General features: G+C 39.6%; 1 protein-coding gene across 2 annotated transcripts in view; it reads left to right on the top strand.

The window, feature by feature from the left end:
• The window catches only part of orla-uba (major histocompatibility complex class I-related gene protein-like), a 31,333-nt gene extending 13,554 nt beyond the window's left edge, over positions 1-17,779 (top strand). Inside the window, exons 3-9 of one of the 2 annotated variants that reach the window (XM_011480968.3) lie at positions 5,840-6,100; positions 12,610-12,888; positions 15,083-15,379; positions 15,635-15,733; positions 15,836-15,865; positions 16,008-16,088; positions 16,543-17,779. In XM_011480968.3, coding sequence (XP_011479270.1) covers positions 5,840-6,100; positions 12,610-12,888; positions 15,083-15,379; positions 15,635-15,733; positions 15,836-15,865; positions 16,008-16,066 — 1,025 coding nt within the window. In that variant the 3' untranslated portion in view covers positions 16,067-16,088; positions 16,543-17,779. Of the gene's footprint in view, positions 1-5,839; positions 6,101-12,609; positions 12,889-15,082; positions 15,380-15,634; positions 15,734-15,835; positions 15,866-16,007; positions 16,091-16,542 lie in introns of those variants that run through there. The other variant, NM_001278878.2, reaches the window with a different exon arrangement.
• The last annotated feature ends 2,470 nt before the right edge of the window (positions 17,780-20,249 follow it).

Genomic DNA, 20,249 nt, shown 5'->3' with positions numbered 1-20,249 from the left:
CTCAATCCTATTGAGTTTTTCTCCACTTGGAGGTGGAGAGTGTATAAGCACCGGGCTCAAGTTCAGAGGTCCCTGCTCCATGCAATGGATGCTGCTTGTGAGGATATTACAGGAGATCAGTGTAGGGCAGGGGTCGGGAACCTATGGCTCGCGAGCCATATATGGCTCTTTTGATGGTCACATGTGGCTCGCAGACACATTTTTAATTTTTTCTTTTTCATTAGACCAGTCCTTCTCGGGCGCGATGCGATGGCAGAGGCGCACAGTAGTAGCGGTGCTTGGAGAGAAGGATCTGCGCCAGCATTATCACTTTACTATTATCTATTAATTCACAGAGTTTGTACCACCCGGAAACCTGTGAATTGCCGTGCCTAAAACTGCGCGCCCCCGTCTCTGAGAAAGAGCGCGCAGTAGCGGGGACGGGATGTGTGAGGAAGAAAGCAGAGGGTGGGGGTGAGGGGTTGTGGGCTCGGTCAGTAAGGTGAACCGCGCAGGGATTGTAAAAACATAAAACCTGCTGCCCGTCACTCACTGCAGCGTGTGAGTGTGTGTGTTTGGCTCCGCGTCTGCATGTGATCAGTCTGTCTCACATTTACAGAACATTCAGACCTAAGATCACGTTTAAAGTCTCAACACCTGCATGAAGCAGAAACTCACCACGTATCAACCAGACTAGACCATCAACAAAACTACCACGAGAAATACTCATCATTTATTAGCAACAGCATAACAATGTTATTAAAAATAATCCACAGACTTATTGTACTTTAAAAGTGTTGAAATTATATCAAATGCACACGTTCATTTGTATATTTAGTTTTAAACATTTTGTAGCGGAGTGAGTTTAACTTGGCTGTTGGGCCGCGTTAAAAGTTCTGGAGTTCCTTGAACGCATCAAGCAGAGATCTGATTGGCTCTTAGTTCTGTCGCTCAGCCTGTTGTTAGGTAATTTGGACCAATGGGGTTCAGCTATGGGCCGAATAAGGGAAATGGGAGGGCTGGAGCGGGAGGGGGGAATATAAAGTTGGGAGAAGCGCTCTCGTCTCGGCAGGAGAGATTCAGGAGCTGCTGAATTAATTTACGGTATTTGTTACAGCCTGCATTAACCAGAATAAAGAACCTTAAAAGAGGTTAAGTCTCCGTGTGGGAAAAGGACACTACATTATTGTATGGCTCTTTCGAAATTACATTTAAAAATATGTGGCGTTTATGGCTCTCTTGGCCAAAAAGGTTCCCGACCCCTGGTGTAGGGGATGGTTGCAACATGCACGCCATTTTTTTCCCTCGTTGCATCACAAGGGAGAAAATATGCTGTGATGTGGACGAAAATCTGTGGCCAAACAGACAGCAGGGGGAGGATGACCAGCAGGGAGAGGACGGTGACCAAGAGAGGGAGGGTGAGGACAGCGACCAGTGAAGAACTGTTAGTTGTGAAACTCAAGCATTATTTACAGCACTGTAGGCTGCATATCATTGTCATAGTTTTTTGTTTGTGTTTAAATTATAAAGTATGTTATGCTGTAAACATTTCCTTTTTACTCTGATGTATGAAAGTTACTTTATGTGTGTGAATGATAATGGTTAGAATTTCCTTGGCAGTATGAGTCCAATGCGTGCTGTTACTGTAAACCTAAGAGGCTACTCTTACCCTAAAATCCTTTTTCTTTTTTCCAGTTTTATACGAAATTGTATTCTGTTAGCTATACAAAAACAGTACAGTGACCATTGTCAACGAAGGACTGAGCTAAGACTGAAAGGTGGACATGAGGGTTATTTCAATGGTCCTATGCTATAGTGACAAAACATCTAATCATTTTGACTTGCAGTGGTTACACAATGCCAAAGGGACGAAGGATTTTGGGGGCACTGACTGTTTAAATGAGAAGGAAATTTAGTTTTGACACATGAGTCAATTGCTTAGGGAGAGAAATGGCTTTTGCAGGTGAACCATGGTGTTGTGCCGAACCATCCACATTACTTTGGCAAAAGCACCAAGAGTCTTGAGAACATCCAGTCTGATCAGGAAATGAGCCAAAGCAATTGAGAAGGATCTTTGCCATTTTGGTGGCACTGACTCTTTACATGGGAAAGGAATTTAGTTTTGAAGCATGAGTGAACAGTTTTGAGATATATATTAGATTTTGCAAGTTAGCTATTGTGTTGTGCTAAACTGTAAGACTGTTTTGCCAAATGATCTTAGAATTTTGAGAATCTAATTTCTGTTTCAAGAAATGAGCCAGACCAATGGATAAAAACTGTAAGTAATTATTGGACAGTTTCTTTAAATCCAATAAACTTCATTTCACTTCTCAAATACCACTGTGTTCATCTACTATGTGATATATTTAACTGAAATTGATGATCCGGACAACCAATAATTTATGAAGAAAAATCTTGAAAATTATCAGAGGTGTCCAAACTTTCTCATACCACTGTATCTGGAATAACAGGGACATTTTATACAACCGCAAGTCACTCTTCATAGAACATTGGTTTCGAAATAAGATTATTTTTGTGTATCAATTATTTAACAACTAGGGCTTACTTTTAACTTATGAGGGATTTCTATTTAAATTTAACATACATGTTCCCTCTTTAGAATATGCTAAAGTGTTTGGAGCTATTCCCCTTTGGGGTATGCATGCTGTTTAAATTCCAACGCAGAGTTCATGTTGAGGAGCCTTTTCTGCTCTCCCCCATAAATACTTCTGTGGGGAAAATATGATTGTCCGGTTTTCCCAGGAAAAATACTGAGCCTGTGTCCTGACATTAAGATATAAAAATATATCTTGTTCCCACAGATTAATATCTTGTTCCCACAGGTTATTATGTCGTTCGCACGAAATACTATTCCGTTCCCACAAGATACTATTGCGTTCCCACAAGATACTATTGCGTTCCCTCAAAATACTATTCCGTTCCCTCGAAATGATTAACTCGTGCGAACGCAATAATTATGTCGTTCGAACGCAATAATTAATCCGTTTGAACGCAATAATTATTCACGTCATAAGTCATACACGCGGATATGCTCTCTGTACGCCGGCAAAACTAAGCCGCTTTCAGCGGTAACTTCCGTGTCTCTGTGACCCATATTCGTTCAAAAAAGGAACATGAAAAACAAAAATGATCACTTTATTACCGTCTCAATGAATATAAGAAAAATATCAATAGATTTATGATAACTACGCTGCTTTGTCATACGATAGCGCCTACTAGGCTACTACTAGCGCCGCCGCAGAGCTCTTTGATGTATGCCGGCATTTGGGCAACTGGCTGGTCGGTTGTCAGACAGCTGATATTGTAGTTTAGGGTCGAACAGGAATAATAATATTCAGGACTTGTCTTTTATTAACTTTAGCAGTCAGTCGCTTAACAAGGCCATAAGGATACATGCTAACTGACTAGCCAATCATTGATCCTGTTATTAATTTACGTCATAGATTTACAGCAGATACCTTCACATTTCTGTGTGTGTGTGTCTCATTACATTGCATTGAAGACACGGAGGATGTTTAGAGAACAGATTTATTTATTTCAAAAAGCACAAAGCATCCATCGTATTCACGTTCATTGACATCATCATCTGGTACGCCCTCTGTCATCTTGCTGCAAAAGCTGCTTCCTGCCGCTACTTCCGTGTCTCTGTGAGCATTCAATAGGGGTAAAAATAAAAGCAAGAATGGTCGATCTGTTATTTTCTCGATGAAAATCTGAAAAATATCATATTAAGCTGGCCGCTTCGCCTAATGCACTTACCTTTAGCTTGTAGCATAACAACAATAGCAGTTCGTCACATTTCCCAGAATGCTTTGCAGCCAATCATTGGTCTTGTTGTTAGACCTTGGTCACAGGGACACGGTGATTGGCCAATAATTGGCAGCAAAGCACGCTGGGAAACGTGACGTAGTGCTATTGTTGTTATGCTACAAGCTAAAGGTAAGTGCTTTAGGCGAAGCAGCCAGCTTAATATGATATTTTTCAGATTTTCATCGAGAAAATAACAGATCGACCATTCTTGCTTTTATTTTTACCCCTATTGAATGCTCACAGAGACACAGAAGTAGCGGCAGGAAGCGGCTTTTGCAGCTAGATGACTGAGGGCGTACCAGATCATCATGTGAATGAACGTGAATCAATACGATGGATGCTTTTGTGCTTTTTGAAATAAATAAATCTGTTCTCTAAACATCCTCCGTGTCTTCAATGCAATATAATGAGACACACACAGACAGAAATGTGAAGGTATCTGCTGTAAATCTATGACGTAAATTAATAACAGCAAATGATCGGCTAGTCAGTTAGCATGTAGCCTAATACTAGCCTTCGAATGTAAAGCGACTGACTGCTAAAGTTAATAAAAGATAAGTCCTGAATATTATTATTCGTATTCGACCCTAAACTACAATATCAGCTGTCTGACAACAGACCAGCCAGTTGCCCAAATGCCGGCATATATGATCAGAGAGCTCTGCGGCGGAGCTAGTAGTAGCCTAGCAGGAGCTATCGTATGACAAAGCAGCCTAGTTATCATAAATCTTTTGATATTTTTCTTATATTCATTGAGACGGTAATAAAGTGAGCATTTTTGTTTTTTATGTTCCTTTTTTGAACGAATATGGGTCACAGAGACACGGAAGTTACCGCTGAAAAGCGGCTTAGTTTTGCCGGCGTACAGAGAGCATATCCGCGTGAATGACTTATGACGTGAATAATTATTGCGTTCGGACGGATTTATTATTGCGTTCGAACGACATAATTATTGCGTTCGCACGAGTTAATCATTTCGAGGGAACGGAATAGTATTTTGAGGGAACGCAATAGTATCTTGTGGGAACGCAATAGTATCTTGTGGGAACGGAATAGTATTTCGTGCGAACGACATAATAACCTGTGGGAACAAGATATTAATCTGTGGGAACAAGATATTAATCTGTGGGAACAAGATATATTTTTATATCTTAATGTCAGGACACGGGCTCCGTAGAAAAACAATAAAGCAATAAGAAAATTATTTCAAATGAACATTGTTTCACTACCTCATAGCATGTCTTATTGGAACATGTTTGTTGAAAATATTGCATGGAAGGAGGTTTGGCAAACACCCAATAAATTCTTAATCACAAATAAGGTTAAAGAAGTATCATTTAAGATTATCCACAAAATATACCCATCTAAAATGTTTATTCAAAACCGATTTAGATTAAACATTGATTGACTCTTTAGTTTTTGCTGCAATTCCCCTGAAACAGTCCTCCATCCTTTCTGGTATTGTCCTAAAGTTAAAGTGTTTTAGCAGAAAATTTGTGATTTCATTAATGATAAAATTCTTGATTATTGTTTTGTTTTAATCTGGAAAGATGTCTTGTTGGGTCTAATATAAAAAATATACAAAATGACTGTGGTTTACTTTAAATCTCTTACTCATTTTTGCCAAATTTCATATTCATAAATGTAAATTCTCTGGTTGGAAACCATGTTTCATTGTATTCTTTTCTGAGTTAAATCAGTATAACAATAGTATTTGAAATTCAGAGAAGCAAAAAGTAATCAGAACATTGTCTGTATGTGATAGATTCAACATTTTCTCGTAAAGGTTTAAACCCCCTGTCTTATTTCTATTCTTGTTTTTCTGGTTGTTGTTTCTTTTCTGCATATGTGTATTTGATATTTGCAGTTATGTTTTTATTGCATACCTGAAAGTGCATCCTCGTAAAATGGCATAGTGTGCAATAAAGTTTATAAAAAAACCTCTGTCTCTAACCTTTAGTTGATGTTTCTGCATTTACAGAAATGTATTTTTAAATTCTATAAACTGAATTCATGTTGTTTTTTTCAGTGACTCATTCTCTGAAGTATTTCTACACCGCTTCCTCTCAAGTCCCGACCCTCCCAGAGTTCGTGGCTGTTGGTTTGGTTGATGATGCTCAGATTGATTACTATGACAGCGACATCAGAATGGTGGTTCCTAAACAGGACTGGATGAAGGAGGCCATGGATGGACAGTACTGGAAGACAGAAACTGAAAACCGGCTGGGTGACCAGCATACCTTCAAAGCCAGAATTGAAATATTAAAGCAGAGCTTCAACCAAACTGGAGGTGAGCTGCTTTATTTATTTATTTATTTACCGATTCTATGTTTTAATCGATTCTGTTCAGAGATTCAATTAATAAATGAAATCCTCACTTAACAGGGCTCCAGACTAACTCTTATCACTAGGAGCACAGTGGCCCCTAACTGAAAATTTTAGGGGCACAACCAGAAAATTTAGGGGCGCATACCGTAAATCAACATGCTAACCAAATCTACTAATTTCCACTGTATTACTAATAAATAATTTATTTAATAGATGCAGAAATTACAATGTGCTGTTTCAAATTCAGTGTCACATTTTATTCTGCACTTTTGAAGATGCAACAAGAAGGTAAACTGACAAAAGCATCGCTGTCATGACAGTACAAATAAGTAAAGAAAACGGATGGAAATTTATCTTTGTGACACCAAATAAGTGCAGCCAAGATGCACAATAAGCGTGTTTGAGATCAGCCAGGTGAACTCAACGCTGCGCAGATCACCTGGTGTGTGACATATATTTTTGTTTTTGCTCCAACATCAACTGTCAATCATCACAAAAATATCGCGAGAAAGGGGCGGGAGCAAGGGGCAAACCTACCCGGACACAGCTGGAAACTGAACTGACGGAAAGCTGCCCTGCAGACTACAAAACAATGCATTATGGGACATGTTACCTGATGGTTTTTGTAGTGGAGTGATTAATTAAAATAATTTAAAATACCAATTCATTAAAAAAGGCTACATACATCACAAAACATTAAAATAATCATAAAATATATAATAACACAGATCATACTAAGGGGGAGAGGAATATTAAAACTAAATTGAATGTTAAGGACAACTCCAACTTCCTGTTGTCCTTCAGACTTGCTGCAGATTCGCCTTCATCTCACAGCCCCCCCGCCTGGTCTCCCCAACGATCCAGGCGAGGTGCTGGTTCATCTCAAACACGTCTATCGTTGCATTTTCCCCACGTATTTTCAGTGTGTCTAAAACTGATGTTGTTTTTGCTCGAGCGTGTTTAAAGTTCAAGCCCCGTTAGTTCTCACGCATGTACGTGTGGGACATTTATTCTCCTCAGCTGCCCCGACTCCCGCGGGAGCGGTGTGCTGCCGTAACGGCGGTGCATAACCGTCTGTAACCAAAACCGTAACCAAAACCTAAACCTTCCTCCGGTTCTGTGCGGCCCAGAGAAAAGTTCAGCACGGACTGCATGTATTTAGAAAATTACGAGCGAATAGATACGTTCTAAAGGAAAGTAAGGAACTCCTTAATGTGGTCCGGGGAGGGGGCTGTCAGGTGTCCTGCTTTCAAACCCAGTCATTGTCACGCCCCCAAGAGTCATATACCCCACTGTGATTGGTTGCTTTGTCAGCTCCGCGCACGACAATGTAAAAGTGTCATTCATACAAACTGGCGGGCCGCAGTAACATCAAACCTTCATATTTAGGCGGGGACCGCAAAATATAATCTTGGGGGCCGCAAATAGCCTGCGGGCCGCGAGTTTGAGACCCCTGCTGTACACTCTGGCACTGGTACACTAGCCGCAGGTCGGAAGAACGAATCAATAGTTCGCTTACCCATAGTTCAGACGCACATATCAGGTTGTGATATTTGTCTCCGTTTCCTTCCCACAGATGTTTACGCGCACTCGATTATCTCTAGGCCCCGCCCCCTACACGCATTTTAGCCACTCACAGTGGCTTTCCCTATTCTTCTCACACGCAGTGGCCGCCTCACACACAGGCATCACGAGAGAGTGTACGTGCTCGCGTTTCATGAGTATGTGCGCGAGTGTGTGTGTCTGCCTGCGTCCGTGTGCGCTCGCGTCTCATTGATTATTTCATTGATCATTGACGGGCCCTTCCATGTTTAATGTATAAAAAATACGGAGGGTGGGGGAGGCAAATTTACTGGTCGGGCATGTGCGACTGGATGTAAAATTCAGTCGCACACTCTCAAATTTTGGTCGCAAAATGCGACCAATTGCTCGCAGTCTGGAGCCCTGCTTAAAGGAAATAACAACATGTTTATCATGTATTGCTACACAGCCCCTGGGGGCCAGTGATTGTGAAGGAAAAAATCTGATAAACTGCGCACGGTTTACTAAACAATGCCCACTGATCAGGGAACTGTGCGCACAGATTTTTTAAATTGTGGTTGATGGTTATTCCAGTTTAAATTCATCCACAGGCCACACGGCCTCTGACTAATGATGACGTCACACCATAGAAGAAGAAATTGCAGGTCCCGTTGTAAACAAATGTCTGTCATAGAGTGAGATGTTCTTCTAAATATGCTTTTATTATTGTTATGATTATTACTAAGTGCATGTTCGCTTATAGTTTTTTAAATCTTTGCGGCCAGTGCTTCATACTTGGCCGAACTGACCCAGAAAAGGGGTTAGTACGTGCTAAAAACATTTAGCCGTGGAAGAACTTACACTGGAATAACATCAGGCTTTATCTTGTCTGGACCCGACTAGTAACACAAATTCACATGATTGTTTGAACGGTCTCTTAGGACTGTTGATTCAAAAGCCGCCTCTGCCCATCCCAAAGCCCGCCCTCTGTCTGGAGATACAAATCTCCTGGGAGACATGATTCCTCTGAGTCCGGCAGCCCGCTTACGCAGAACAGGCGAACAGACTGCGGTCCGAAGCCTCCTCCTTTGCATACACACTGTAACAAAGCCGCCCCCCCGCCTGCAAACAGAAGCTACGAGTCGGGCTGCTACGAGACGCACGATTGCGCAACAGTAACAACAATTGATTAATCTATGCGCATGGTTTTTCAGATTTTTTTTTTATCCACTGGCCCCTGTAGGGCTCTGTTTATTCCACAGTTTATCAGTAGTGCCTGAGGAAAATCTGGATCTGAAACCAGAAATAAACAGCTTTCATTTTTATGACTTACTGCAACATTTATTGATTAATAGAACTTTATTTCACATCCATTATCGATAATACTGATTTGCTTCTTTTCTGACAGAGTGTATAAAAATGCAACCTGGATTATCGCTGTTTGATTGTTTTTCTTTTCTGCTGAAAATTATGGAAGGGTTTCTGTAGTATAATTAAAAATAAATAGTATAATTAAAAATAAAAGTCAAAACCAGAAATTCTTTTTCATTTTCCCAATGTAACTGCATCAAATTACTCAAAAACAAAATAAAAAATTTAATCCTTCAAAATCCTTTTTCCTTTTCTACTTAAAAACTGCTTATTCTGTGTCATAATTAAAATGAAAATGCAAAGAGGGGATTGCATTTTCCTTTTCACATCCACCCTGCGAATAGTGTCGCATAATTCAATCCCACTCAGCATTTCCAGAGGGGAGGCATGGCAATGATGTCAGTGCTATTTCTGTCTGTCTGGCTGCTAACACACACACATGCTAGGAGCAGAGCGGCCAGGCTTGTTATATTTAAACAGAGGACGGCAGTTTTTAAACTGAAAAAGATCCCATATTCTTTTATAATGTAGAAACAGTGTTAGTGTTTATGTGCACATTTAGAAACATTTAAACCATAAAATATTTGACTCCATGTTTGCACAGAAACATGAGAACAAATATGAAACTGAAAAGTAGTTTGGCTTCAAAGCTGAACAGGAAAATCAGAGATTAGTTTCAAAAAGACTTTTTTATTGAAGATGATCTCAGAGAAATATTTTCATCTGAGGAACCTAAAGGAGAAACTCAAATATCCTGAATTTGCTGAACTTCTGGTATTTGTTTTTCTTTCCAAACTCGATGTTCTAGATGATGTTGTGCATTTTTGAGCTGATCATGAGACAGAGAGGACAGTTTAGAGACGGGAGCTGAAGTTTTCTCAGGAATCAGATCCTCAATGAAGATCTCAGAGAAGCAGACCTGCTGTTTCATCTGCTGCAGCTCTTTGCTGCTCTGCCGCCTCACTTTTCTATGGCCTTTCATGGCTGCCATTAACGAAATTTGCATGTCAAATCCGGCTAGGCAGCGGGGTGGGACTTTAATGTTTTTTAGAAGCTTTAATAGATAAAAAAACGGCGGCTGTAACGTGGATTAAAACTAGGGGTGTAACGATACGCTAAAATCTCATTTCGGTTCGATACAGAGTTTCATAGAGCTCGGTTCGTTACGTTTCTGTTCGGTACAGCTGTTTAACAAATCTGCCTGATATGAACTGCTATTTTATGAACTATTATATTATTGTTATTTATTGTGTGTGTTTTGCTGTCGGACACCTGAATTTCTCCATTGGGAGATTAATAAAGCTTTAATGTATCTACTTTCTGTATTTTTCTGTACAAAAAGCCAGAAAATAATTACTTGCCAAAATGCATTTACCGGGTTTTATAAAACAATAAATAAAATTGACCTCTGTAGGTGATCTGCTTAATAAAATAAGAAAAAAATAACTTGCACATTTATTTTCTTGTAGACCTGATTGTTACGGTCGTAAGAGCATTAACAGATCTATTCTGTGGCATACACTATCTTTGTGTAACGATGTCAACACAACAGCATTCCCTACACAGGAGAGCTTAAGCTAAGCATTAGCCATGCTGATCCTGTGGACATGTGCACTGTCACCTCCATCACCTGATAGCTGTTGAAGCCGAAGTGCAATGACTTTTCTGACCGTGGAAGGCGGATCTTCCTTCGGGGTTCACTTTCCCGTTTGGAGTTATTGCCGTTCTCCATAACTGAGCTACACAAACTGAACATGCGCTCACACACACTCTTGTGTGCGAAACGCTCACACCCACGTAGCTGATAGCTTGCAGTTTAAACTGCTCTTCATAATCGTGTCTCTTTGCATTTCCAGGGTTTCCAAAACAATGTTGTTCTGAATCATGCACATATCTGCACCTTTCTACTATTGTGGCGGGGGGTGTCTTCTTTCATGTCCTCACTTCCCTCCGTACCATTCTCATGCTGTCATCTATTAGGTCCTCATTACCGAAGTCACACAACACATTAGGGCCGCACCAAAGGGCACTCCGTACATTTTGGAGAAAATGTAAGACCTTTATGTTCGCCTTTTGGTTGTGAAAGTACGGTATATAGAAAATATGATAAGAGGCAGAGAGCTGCATGCTTATTGGCCAAGAGCCGCGTGTTGGCCACCCCTGCTCTAAAAAAAATGAAGTCCCGCCCCACTGCCTGGCCGGATTTGTCATGCAAATTTGGACAATCAGATCAACCAGAAGGGTTACTGCCCCCAAGTGACAAACACAACCCCTGAACACTGCGCTCAAACCCAGCGTGCGTGCAGGATCGCCACTCAGTTAAGATTGCAACCGTGCAGTTGTAAAAAGCTCGGTTAGAATCACGCTTACGTGGTTGTAAAGTTCGCTCACTCAGTTTCTGAATACACTTGCTCTGTTGTTTTTGCGCTCGTTCAATTAATGGCAGCCATGAAGCACCATATACAGCCTATTGGTAAATATTTCAGAGTGAGCTTCATTTGGACACGTCCAGATCATGTTTAGTGTCCTGATCATGTTTAGTGTCCTGATCATGTTTAGTGTTCACACTGAACACGCGTGGAAATCAGGCTGTAAGACATTTTATTAATAACTGATCCTGCAGATCAGGAAGATAAGCCTCTGAAATTTTGAGGAGTTCAGTTGTGCTCACAGACGTCCTGAACAGCTTCTGCTGTCTGTCTGCTGGATTCAGGACGCAATGCATGATGGGCCGTATGGAGCAGAAAGCAGATTCTATACGCTCCAGGGGATGATGGGAGATTTCAGTCAGTCAGCTGCTGTGAAAACAGAAGCTTCACTTTGATTCAAACTCTTTATTCTCTGGGCTTCATCAGTAACATTCATCATCATCTTCATAATCAAAATCTTTAGGGTCTTTATAAAAAAGTTTAGTAATGTTTTTATGTAAAACATTTTTGATATAATTTTTCTATAAAAAGACATAAAAACCTGTAAAAACTCAAATGTTTGGGTCATAATGTGTTTCATTCTTTTCAATATCGCTTTAATAGAAATCTCTCACTCATTTAGTTTAAATAGAAACAATTTCTAACATTTCTGTCTCACTTACAGCCATAATCTTTCATTTGTTTTTTTGCTGAGTCAGCTCTGATGAAATAATCAGGTAAAAATGTTTTTGTGGAATTTTCTTCATTTCCGCTGCATTCATGAGACCGTCTAGAAACAGATGATGGAGAGTTTTAGAACAAACTTTTCTGTTAGTGTTTAGTTTGGATCAGGACTTTAGGAGCTGAACCTCTATGAGAAAATTCTAAAGTAGTTTTAGGATTAAAACACCAGAAAAAAAGAAATGTTAGAATTTTTATTTCTTTAATGTCTCTTTGACTCTAATATGAAGTGTTTTGTTTCAGAGGAGGCTGTGGAGAAAACAATCAGTGTTTGGATCAGAGACTTGCAGAGTCTTCATGTCTGAAACAGACATTTGATTTATTTTAGATCAAACATTCTTCATGAGTTTCTGTGTTTCTAATTAAAAATCATCAGATTTTTCTGTCTGTGTTCAGATTGACTGAGGTTCTCTGTGTTCTTGTCTCTCAGGTGCTCATGTGGTTCAGAACATGTACGGATGTGAGTGGGATGATGAGACTGGAGAGGTCAAAGGTTATGATCAATACGGTTATGATGGAGAAGACTTCATTGCTCTTGACCTGAAGTCAGAATCATGGATTGCTGCAAAACAGCAGGCTGTCATCACCAAAGACGAGTGGGACGATAACAAAGCTTTCACAGTAGGACGGAAGAACTACCTAACCCAGATTTGTCCTGAATGGCTGGAGAAATACGTCAATTATGGAAGCAGCTCTTTGATGAGAAAAGGTAAACTCTCATTAACTTCTCAGTGTTTTTTAAACTGGAGAATAGATTGATCTCTAGACAATTTACATCTGAATGATCAAATCTACATATACATAGAACCAGTAGAGCTGTGACGGTGTCGGATTTTTCATCACCGCGGTGATGAACCACCAGGGGGCGCGGTGTCGCGGTTAACCGCACCCCCCCCCCCCACCCCCCCCAAAAAAAAAAAAAAGAAAATCCCCCGGCGGCGCATCAGTAATAAATACAATTACAACGTAGTATTCTTTATTATAAAATAACAGTAACAACTAACTACTACCTAGCTAGTGAACTGACTATATATAAAACCCATATAGGTGTTGTGGATTGACTGTGACTGTGTGGGTCAGCGCTGCATGTAGGAGGAAGGTGCGCATATGTGTGTTGGGGGTGCGTGTTGATACCTCTGCAGCGGACCGCTCTCTAGCTGCACGCGAGCCTTCACCTGTGCTCTTTGGTACACACATCTTCTCAGAATATTAAATATTGCCCAGTAATAAACAGACACTTTGTCACTTTTCCGGTAGCCATGAAGAACATGGGGCAGGAAGCTCCGCCTTTGTTTATACAGACACGTAACGTTACGCTGCAAAAAATAGTTCCCAAACAAAACATGTAGTGATATTCATGGAAATCTAACAGTGCGCGTTCATGTTTGGAGTGAAGGTGAACCCTAATAACCCCCCCCCTCCCTACACACACAAAATCCTCCGGCGGGCGGCCGTGTCGCGCGCCCTTAAGAACGCGCGCAGCTTGAAACGGAAATGACTACAATGTAAATTAACAATTAGAACGCAGTAAATTTGTCATATTTCCTCGCGAGACGAAAACTTCTGTTGTAGAATGAGTTTGTGTGCTTCTGAAAGCGCGCTCCTGTGTGTAAAGGGAGCCGCGTGGCACGTGCAGCGCGGAGGCACTGAGAGCGCGCGCCTATGAGAGAGAGCGGTGGGAGAGAAGGAGAAAACAGTCTGAAAGAAAGAAGGAAAGTCTGAACACAGGACTAGCAGAAAAAGTCAATTATCAGGAAAGATGAATGTGTTTAATGTGTTTATTATAACTCCATTCACGCGCCATATGCAAAACTTAACAAAAAAAACAACAAACGTGCGGTGATGGGATCATTACCGCGGTGATGCGGTTATCGTCACAGCCCTAAGAACCAGCTGAATATTTGACATAGTAAAGGAATCCTAAAAAATCCACAAACGAAACCAGAACACACGTGTCGGGGAGATCCAAAGAAAGTTGTGCAATTATTATGGGATGGCCACAGGACCTACGACCTGGTGACCACTTTGTGGCAAAGGGGGAAATGTAGGAATGTTCACATTTTTATACCACACAGAAAAAAACTTTTGTTTGAGTGTGATTTTCACGAAATTTCACACAACTGTTCCCAGCTTAAGTCTACAATCACAGCTGAAGTTTTATTGACCTTTGACCTCTAGAAAAGGGTGCAATCTTGAATTTTTCCTCTAAGCCCAACTACACATGAAACTGTTCCAAGTGATTTCAGTCCATTGTCACATTCCTGAGCATCATTGGAATCTACTTGATGTTTGATTCAGAAGTTGTAGATTTCTAACAGCTTTAGAGCGGTGAGCTCACAAAAGTGGCGGTTCCCTGATGCTCGCACATTTTTACCAGAATATCGTGAAAATAAAACAAATGAATCATTGACTCAAGCTAAAAGAAATGATATAACATCCAATCAGGAATGTGGGCGTGGTTGTCTTTTCTCTGCTTTGTAATCTTATAATGACACTAACATTATTGTACATTTTTGTCATTAAAATGTCCAGAACACAGAATATTAACATGAAGCATTTTTAGAAGTGACCGTGTTAAATATTGATCAAATATAAACATTCCAATTCAATTCAATTCAATTCAATTCAATTTTATTTGTATAGCCCAAAATCACAACAACAGTTGTCTCGATGGGCTTCGAAGTAAAACATGAAATCAAAAGGATCACGAATACAAAGACTTCAATAGAAAAATACTAAAATGAACTAACAAACTGACTAAGCTACACTGGCATCCCTGCCCTTAGACCCCCCTTCGCGGTAAGGAAAAACTCCCAAAAAAACCGGATTCCGGAAAAAACGAAGAAACCTCAGGGGTGTCCACATTCCAGAAACATTTCCGTCCATCTTTCTCCTTCTTCCAGTTCCTCCATCAGTGTCTCTCCTCCAGAAGTCGTCCTCCTCTGCAGTCAGCTGTCATGCTACAGGTTTCTATCCTGACAGAGCTGAACTGCTGTGGAGGAGAGATGGAGAGGAGATCCATGAAGGAGTGGAGAAAGGACAGATCCTCCCCAACAATGATGGAACTTTCCAGATGAGCGTTGATCTCCAACCTCCATCAGGAGAAGACATGCAGAGATATGAATGTGTGTTTCAGCTCTCTGGAGTCAAAGAAGACGTCATCACTAAACTGGAGAAAGCAAAGATCAGAACCAATGAAGGTAGGATTGATTCAAGGTGGAGGAATTCAGACTAAACTCTGTGTCTCTCTGTTTTCTAGAGGATTGAAGTGATGGATTTGAGGGTTTTCAGCTCACAATGTTCTCTTCAAGTTTGAATCAATAATCTGACCAGATTAAAGAGATTAAAGCTGCTGGATTTAATCCATTTATAGGATGTAAACCTTACCTCCACTAGAGAGTTTTTCATTTGACTGGTGAATGTTTTGAATTCATGTTTGTGTTTTTTCTCTTCAGGTTCTTCCAGTCAGATGTTGATCATCATTGGTGTCCTTGTTGCTGTTATCGCTGTCGTTCTCTCTGTGTCTGCATTCATTTTTTACAAGAAGATGAACTGTAAGTTATTGTTGTTTTCATTGGCTCAGATCCAGTTTAACAAGAGTAAAAATATTATTTACTAAAAGAAACCTGAAATGTTTACTTGTTTTCTCTTTTTAGTTTTCAATTTGGTCAAGCCTCCACCATCTCGTGAGTAAAGGTTTTCTTCCTAGTTTCAGATGTTTTCTCTGTATTTATAGTGACTAGTTTAGAAGTTTTTCCATCAGAGTTTCATGTTTGTTTGAGCTTCAGTTCAGATGAGGATTCAGACTAACAGTTTCTGATCTCACAGCTGTAGACAACAAGGAGATCCAGCAGCAGATGCTGCAACCAGAAAATCCATCAGCCTGAGAGATGAACTCTCCTCTGAACAGTGAGTTTCTTTCTGTGTTAAAGAAATCTGCTTCATTTCTCCTTAACACGCAATGTTAGTGTGCATGTGTGTTTATGTGATTATGGTATAGTCCAGTGCTTTTCAATTATTTTTTGCAAGGCCCCCCCAGGAAAAAGAAAATGTTTCGCGCCCCCCCTAACACCCCCCCACACAAACACACTAATGTAAAATTGTGTAAGTATACCTAAAAATTTATCTTTTAACATTAACAAAAGAAAAAAAGCAATATAAATAAAAACAACAATTCCTACAACAAATCTGAAGTAAAGAATAAATAAAGCAATAAGGGTTTATCCAATAATTTATTCCAGATTAAATTGTTTAACAGGCCGCCGACCCCTGATCTAGCCCATCCTCCATAAAACTTTTATCAGTGAAGTTCTTTCTAAACAGAAATTGATTTAATCTAATCTTTCATTTTTTGTCTTAACAGGTTTGGGAAATAAATCTGCAAAATATTAAGGAGCAAAGAAAAAGCCCTTTTTCCCTGTGAAGTGCAATTTTCTTATGATGATTAAAAAAAAAAAAACATCTTCTTAATACAAATTAATAAGATTTACCATATCTAAGAGACTCAGTTATGCTTTGCTATTTTAAATCTTTGAGAAAATTCCAGCTTGCAAACAGACACATTTGGTCTTTAAAAGCATAAAAACATATAAAACAGATACATTGGACTTGGTTTTACTAAAATGCTTATGCTTTTTCATATCCTTTTTTTATCTGTAGAAACTAAAGTTGTGTGTTCTGTGATGGCAACTTGTTTCTGCTCATTTAAATGTTGTTTCAGTTCTAAATATTATCTGTCTTTATTGATTATGTTTGTATATTTTGAAGCTTATAGACATATAGATGCAACACATCGCTTGACTTGTAAAGCTCTCGGGTTATTAAAGAATATAAATGAAAGTTAAGCTTAAGTTTTATGGGTTTCTGTTCTTGTCTTGTGTTTTTTCTTGTATTGACTTGTGTGTTTTTGATGGATTTAAAAGATTTTCTTTTGTAGACTTCGTAATGGTTGCCGCCACAAATCAGTTTCAACCACGACCTGAAACTTGCAAACTTGTGTATGTATTTAACAGGTTTTATTTTCATGGACTTTGTGGTCATGTGTTGTATTTATCGTCACCCCCCTGGATGAACGGAACCCACTGTAAGGTGACAGGAGCGTGGAGGAGCAAGCAACTGCATATGTGGATTACTTTTCTCTGCTACTTTAGGATTTCCCCACTGATCATTTTTTTGGTGGAGTGCTTTTTTCCCCAGAGAGCTCGGATTTACCAATACGAGGATTAGCAGCAGCCTCGTGAATGGGGGGGATCCCATTCCAGCGAGTGAGACGGAACGGCTTCGCACCAAACAATTGAGATTGTCTGACATTATCTTTTCTTCCAGAGCATTTTCCTTTTTTTTTTTTGACAAGACTGCAGAACTTGGGTTTGAACTGTGGGTTTTGTATATGTTATGGACTTTGAGTACCGGCATATCAGGTCGTTTGTATTTTGAGTGTTGGGTGTGGTGTTTAATCGATGTAAAGCACATTGGTAAATACAGAGAATACACATTATGCTTTTTCGTTGTGCAGACGTTCACATGTATAGCCATTTATTGCTGCTTGGAGTTTGAATGTTGATTACTGCACCAATATAGGGAGATGGAGAGAGCATTTAACAAATCTTTTGTGTATTATCCTCTTGTCTTTATATTTTGGAATGATCTAAAAAAAACATGTCAGATGCATGTATGGGAAAACATGAAATCATTATTATTTTTACTCAATTTTCCATTTAAATGAAACATTTGTAAGAAACCTAATCATTAGTTTGGAAAAATACTTTAAAGAAACAGATTTAAAAATATATTTGGCCTCTATGAAAAATAAGTGAAATTTATATTTGGAAGTTAGCAAAAACAGTTAGACTTCTTAAAGTTTTAAATGTTCTAATTAGTAGATTCCTATTTTAATATTATCTTTTTAATTTCACTTCATTGTTTCATGTCAGGTTGATTATTCTGTTATAAGACATTTGTAAAGGGTAATCTTTGTTTCTGTTCCATCCACTGATATTCTTCTCCTTGATTTGAACCTCTTTTTGAAGAATGAACAACATGAACATGAACACGTTTTGCCGCATGGTTAAAAAAATGTTGCTCCGCTGTCCATTTGTATTGAGAGTAAAAAAAAGGGGTTTGATCTAAACAGCTGTTTTTAAAAACACGTTTCCAAAACAAATATACAAATCTGAAATTTTATCTGAATAGAATTGAACAAAATTAAAAACATTTCCTACATCATTTCAAACTCATAAAATGGCTCTTAGACATTGTTTTATTCTTTGATATGTATGTATATTCTATATACATATATCTATATTCCATCACAATTCCAACCTGCACCTGAGAACTGGAGAATCTTCTCGTAGACAGAGCAGATCATTACTGACTGAAGAAACCAGATCAGATTCACAAAGCTGAGACACTTTTCAAAGTATTTTGATAGTCAAATTGAAACTAAATACATGAGTAAACCAGGTGGTTTTGAAAATTCTGATACTAAAGAAACAACATGCATTGATGTGGTTCTAGCACCAAACTGTCCTTTCAATCTTTTGGGGTGAATGTCATGATAAGGTTGAAATTAGGAATTTACCCCACCAGAGAAGGGGGATGCAGGAACGTTGTCCAGATACGGACATCTGTGTGCTAGAAGGCTGAGGTGAACCACATTATTATTGGACCTTAGATCTGTCCAACATTGATCTTGGACAGACTGCTAAAAACCTAATGGAAAATGCAAAAACCAGAGTGTCACGACATGCAGATTTGATGTCTCCAAAAGAAAATGCATATCATGTTAAGATATAAAAAGTCTCCTGGTCCTGACAGGAGATAAGACAAAGCAGTAAGTAAACTAGGGCGTGAAAATGTACAATAAATAATTTTTGTTGGAAAGATGAAACCAGTTTCTGCACTGACAGTTACACCAGAAGCAAAAAAAGTTAATGTACAAAGAAGAAGTGACAAGTTTGAAACAAATGGCAGATGCAGTTCCTTGTATTCCTTGTACCAAAGGTTCACAAGAAAAATGGGAAGAAATGAAAGGATATGGACAGAAAGTGACTTGCACTATGAGACTGATCCAAAACTGGAATTTCTACCAGTCCCGAAACTAAGTTTTAAAGGACTGCATTACACTAGGTAGTGATTACACAGCCTAATGTGCATCTGGCTGACAGAACAAGATGGGTGAAAATGATGTTCACAGAAGTTTTGTAAAATGGACACCATAGCAGTGGCGGTTTTTGATATGGGCGATGTGGGCGGTCGCCCAGGGCGGCACTTCATAGGGGGCGGCATTGGCCGTGTCCGATGAGTAATGTGCTACATACAACATTCAAAGAGGTAGCTTGAAGTTTTAATTTGAAATTACTTCAGCAGCCGACACTTAATACTTTTATTTTGACACATCAGACTCTTAATAATGTCTTCCTCCTGTTTCCTCTTCACACTTATGGTGCAAAAAAAAAAAAAAAAGAATAATTTAGAGTGAAACAACGTAAAACAGGCACATGAAAAGGATTTAGGCAGAACAAACATCCGTGCTCAACCCAATTTCGACAAAAGCAGGCAATGGGGATTATTTCCCACAATTCTTTGCTCCGACACAGCAGACCCGATGCGCACGTGACCACCGCCCTCTGCTGCAAGACGCTTGCGGCCACACCTCTTTGCGGTAGTCTTTGGAACATAAGTAAAAAAAAACTCGAGAGGGGAGCGCAACTCGCCGGTGGCTGGCTGAATCACACTAACAGGTGTGAGGGGAGTCTTTTTCTATCTGACAATCAACTCTGAGCCGCAGCTGAGCCTCCCGTTATAGAGACGGAGCCGCGTGTGAGAGGGAAGGGGAAGGGGGGGGAGGGGGGTGAGCGCAGACCATTTTATATGGATTGAGGTTTTTTGGAGGATTTCTACTGTTGGTGTTGCACAAATTTAGGGAAATGCCAAATATTTTTGGAGTAATCCCACTGATGAGTTCTAAGATTTAGTCTTTAATGTTTTATAAGACCTAAACATATTAATCACAATAAGTTTTATTTTTTAGATCTAATCCCTCTGATATGTTTCACAAAGACACACACA

This window comes from Oryzias latipes, chromosome 11 (genome assembly GCF_002234675.1).
Source record: "Oryzias latipes chromosome 11, ASM223467v1".
Taxonomy (NCBI): Eukaryota; Metazoa; Chordata; class Actinopteri; order Beloniformes; family Adrianichthyidae; genus Oryzias; species Oryzias latipes.
The sequence above is the reverse complement of the archived record's forward strand: the minus strand, read 5'-3'. Positions and strand labels throughout refer to the sequence as shown.